The sequence below is a fragment of the Neomonachus schauinslandi genome, chromosome 16, assembly GCF_002201575.2.
Source record: "Neomonachus schauinslandi chromosome 16, ASM220157v2, whole genome shotgun sequence".
In the NCBI taxonomy this organism is placed as follows: domain Eukaryota; kingdom Metazoa; phylum Chordata; class Mammalia; order Carnivora; family Phocidae; genus Neomonachus; species Neomonachus schauinslandi.
This window is the reverse complement of record NC_058418.1, coordinates 9,600,771-9,604,940: the sequence shown is the minus strand read 5'-3', so window position 1 is coordinate 9,604,940 and position 4,170 is coordinate 9,600,771. Positions and strand designations below refer to the sequence as shown.

General features: G+C 54.9%; 1 protein-coding gene across 1 annotated transcript; it reads right to left on the bottom strand.

Annotated features, from left to right (window-relative positions):
- GPR4 (G protein-coupled receptor 4) lies at positions 1-1,987 on the bottom strand. The gene has a single exon (XM_021681161.1). The coding sequence runs from the start codon at positions 1,259-1,261 to the stop codon at positions 173-175; it is 1,089 nt and encodes a 362-aa protein (XP_021536836.1). The 5' UTR covers positions 1,262-1,987; the 3' UTR covers positions 1-172.
- Between the last annotated feature and the right edge of the window lie 2,183 nt (positions 1,988-4,170).

Genomic DNA, 4,170 nt, shown 5'->3' with positions numbered 1-4,170 from the left:
CATGGTAGAGGATGATGATTGACCCACCAGCCTCACTGTTTTCCTGTTTTCTTCTACTCTTATGACTAGGAACACGGCCTCATTTGCATACAGTTTGCTTACATCAGACCAGGAGGGAAGGGAGTGTGGGATAACATTCGAGGAGTGGGGGGGGTTCTGCACGAGTGGAGGGTCACTGTGCGGGCGGCAGCATCTTCAGCTGCACGTGGTCCGCTTGGGAGGGCGGAGCTGCCGCCCAGCCAGCTGCCATGGCCTTGGCCATGCTGTTCCTCTTGGAAGTGAGTGGGGTCTCCAGGGTGAGCGAGGCGTTGGCCATCTCCTGTGGTTTGTCACTGGCCAGGAAGTGGAGCAGATTGTGAAGGGCCTTGGCCACATCGCTGCGGGCCCCCTCGTTGACGAGGCAGTAGAGGATGGGGTCAGCCACACAGTTGAGGCTGGTGAAGGCCAGCGAGCTGTGGTAGGCCGAGAAGACGCGCTCCTCGAAGCCACAGTCCCATGGGCGGCCCAGGTAGACAGCACTGCGCGAGAGCAGGAGCACGTGGTAGGGCGCGAAGCAGACCAGCACGATGGCGATGAGGCTCAGGGCCAGCCGCTTGATCTTGGCCTTCTCCTGGCGCTCGGTGGACACGCTGCCCCGCACAGCCCGCAGGATGCCGCAGTAAGACAGCAGCATGAGGGCCCACGGGAAGAGGAAGCCCACGAAAACCCGGTAGAGGTTCATCCAGGCCACCCAGCCCTCCATGGGAAACTTCTCGAAGCAGAAGGTGTGGTTGTAGCGGTCACGGAAGAGCTCGTCGTGGAACAGGGGTGCCGAGTTGGCCCCCAGCTCCGTGGCCCAGACCACGGAGCTCACGGCCACGGCCGTCTTGACCCGGCGCAGGCGGGCAAACCGCAGTGGGTGGGCCACGGCCAGGTAGCGGTCCACCGAGATGCAGCACAGGAAGGCGATGCTGATGTAGATGTTGGTGTAGAAGATGAACCCGAAGAGCTTGCAGGAGCCGGGGCCGTGGATCCAGTTGTCGTGGTGCAGGAAGTAGTCAACCCACAGTGGCAGGGTGCAGATGTACAGCAGGTCGGCGATGCTGAGGTTCATCAGGTACACCCCCAGCTCGTTGCGCTGCCGCACCTGGCGGTAGGCTGCCCACAAGGCCAGGCAGTTGGTGGGCAGCCCCACGCCGATGACGAAGATGTAGAGGGACGGCGGGAAGAGGTGGTCCATGCGCGAGTCCACATGGCAGCCGTCCCACGTGCGGTTGCCCATCCTCGGCGCTGGGCCTTCTGAGGCACTTCCCCTGGCCCACAGGGGCTGTGGGGCCACGGGGGGCGGGAGGCCATTGGGCCCCCTGAGCCCCCTCCTTGGAGGCTCAGGGGAACATGGTGGGGGGCAGTCCACAGGGAAGAGGTGAGGGTGACCCTGAATCGTGGGCTAGCCTGGGCGGGGAAGGGTAGAGCTTGAGAGGGAAAAGTCGGAGGAAGGATAGAATTATGACAGGAGGGAAGCTCAGGGCGGGGGATGGTGGGATTAAAAAAAAGGAGCTTTGTCAAGGGGGTGTTTATAGACCCAATCAGAGTGTAAATGAGGGAGTTTTGGGGTAGCACAAGAATTGGCTGAGGGGGGTGTTTATGGAGGAGATGAAGGCATCAGCAGAAATTACTGTTTGGCCACAGTGAAGTGATGGGGGTGTGGAAGATGCGTGAAATATATGCGATAGTGTTGAGACAGGACAGACTACAGTTAGGGAGGGTGGAAAACACCAGGCACGGTCAGTCGGGGCGCTGGCGCTTCCTAGGACCCCCGTAAGAAAGAAGGAAACAAGGTGACTGATTAAGAGAACATTATGGAAGAAGAGGTACGCTCCGTCTGGGAAATGGGAAGGGTGTTTAAGAAACAGGAAGGAGGTGAGTAAGGGCTATTATGGAGAAGGATTACGGATGGAGTGAGGAATTTGAGGGGGGCAGGGGTAGGGCTCCGGCTTGGTCGTGGTGGGAGCTGAGCAGTGGGATGAGGTGGCCCGCCTCACAGTTCAAAGCTGACTTTACAGTGCCTGTGGGGAGAGAGGTCTGCGGTAATGGGAGTCACAGACACCCCTTTCTCCCCACACCCCTCACCATAACCCGTGGGCTGCAGAGGGTGGACACCCTGGCGATACCTAATTGAGCCTCATTCTAAGCAACAGATCTGTGTAAATGCAGATTTGGGGGTCCAGATCTATTTTCCCTGATAGATGTTAAAGACCCCACTCGGGGCCCCTGGGTGGCTCAGTCGTTAAGCGTCTGCCTTCGGCTCAGGTCATGATCTCAGGGTCCTGGGATCGAGCCCCACATCGGGCTCCCTGCTTGGCAGGAAGCCTGCTTCTCCCTCTCCCACTCCCCCTGCTTGTGTTCCTGCTCTCGCTGTCTCTCTCTGTCAAATAAATAAATACAGGGACGCCTGGCTGGCTCAGTCGTTAAGCATCTGCCTTCGGCTCAGGTCATGATCCCAGGGTCCTGGGATGGAGGCCCGCATCGGGCTCCCTGCTCAGCAGGAAGCCTGCTTCTCCCTCTGCCTGCCACTCCCCCTACTTGTGCTCTCTCTCTCTCTCTCTGACAAATAAATAAAATCTTTAATAAATAAATAAATAAATAAATAAATAAATACAATCTTTAAAAAAAAAGCATATAAAGACCCCACTCAGAATTTAGCTAGAAACCGTCTAAAACGCACAAGTATTTTATCATGTTTCAGGAAATGCTAACTCTGTCATTTCCCAGACGGAGATGAAGCTCAGAAAGACTGCTCACTCCCATCAAGGATGCACAGCAAAGCCATGACATAATGGGGACTACTAACCCAGGACACCCCATTCTTGACAATGATAAAGACAGATAATAACAGCTAAGGTTTATTGATTTATTCCACATCGCAGACCCTGTTCTAAGCACTTTTATGGGTATTAATTCATTACATTTTCAAGAACCCTAAGAGGAAAGTACCATTATCCTATTTGACAAACTGAGTCACAGAGAGGTTTGGAGACCTGTCCAAGGTCCTGATGATGACAGAGGGACAATCTCGGCTCTCATCCTTTTTCTCCAGCCTGTGCATGTTTCCACCCAAGAATAACTGAACAGAAAGGGGCCCTGGGCTGGGCACTGGGGGCTGGGAACCATAGCTGCTTTGGGCTGGCGGGGAGAGGGGAGAAAGGAGGGGCTGCTGGGTGTGATCACATTCGGGCAGCAAGGGGAGCCCTGGCAACAGGGCTGGAGTCCCTCCCTCAGGAACCACTTCCCTCATTGCCTCTGCTCCACCCCAACTTTCCTGAGTGAGAACCTTGGGCATGTCACCCCCTTGGGAAGACCTGCAAACACAGGGCAAAGGACAGTCATGGACCAAACCTCCGACCATTGTCAGCCCCAGAGGGTAGGGGAGTGACATCCTGAATCAGAGGCACCTTCGGAAGCCACTCTATCCAGAGCTTTGTGTGGGGTTAGTTTTTTAAGCTGTGAACACTTTTATTATTGTTATTATTACTATCTTTTTAAAATAAGATCTTAAACTGGAAAGCCATCTAAGACAGTGGAAAAAAGAAGCTGCTCTGTGCTCTCAATGAAATCAGGTGGGAGGAGGGGGGCCACCTCTGAAGAATCCCCCAGGACACACTTAGAAAACCACTGGTTGAGTCAACTGGATTTATCAGGAAACTGAGGCCCAGAGAGGGGAAGGGATGAGCCCAGCGTCACACATCGGGTTCTTGGGAATCTCCCAGATGTCAAAGCATCTTTCCATGGGAAAGTCCTCTTGGCTCTACCTCCACAATAAACCCTGAATCCATGCATGCCTCTTGGAACCCCCTGCCAGTGTCTGCTCTGCACCACCATCGCCAATTGCTCGATTGCTCGGACAGTTGCAGTAGCTCCTCACTGCTTTTCCTGGCTGCCATTCTGGCTTCCTTCAACTCACTTCCCACAAGGCAGCCACCAAGGTCTTGTTAACATGAAAATCAGCTCTCATTACTTCTCTGCTTGAAATCCCCAAATCCCAGTGGACTTCGGGTAAAATCCAAACTCCTTGCCCCAGGTGACAAGGCACTGCTTGACTTCCTCCCCCCACCTCCCCTCCCCCACCCCAGCAGGCTCAAGACCCATGACCTTCTTTTCAGCCTCAAAACCTTTGCTCTTTCTCAGATCTTC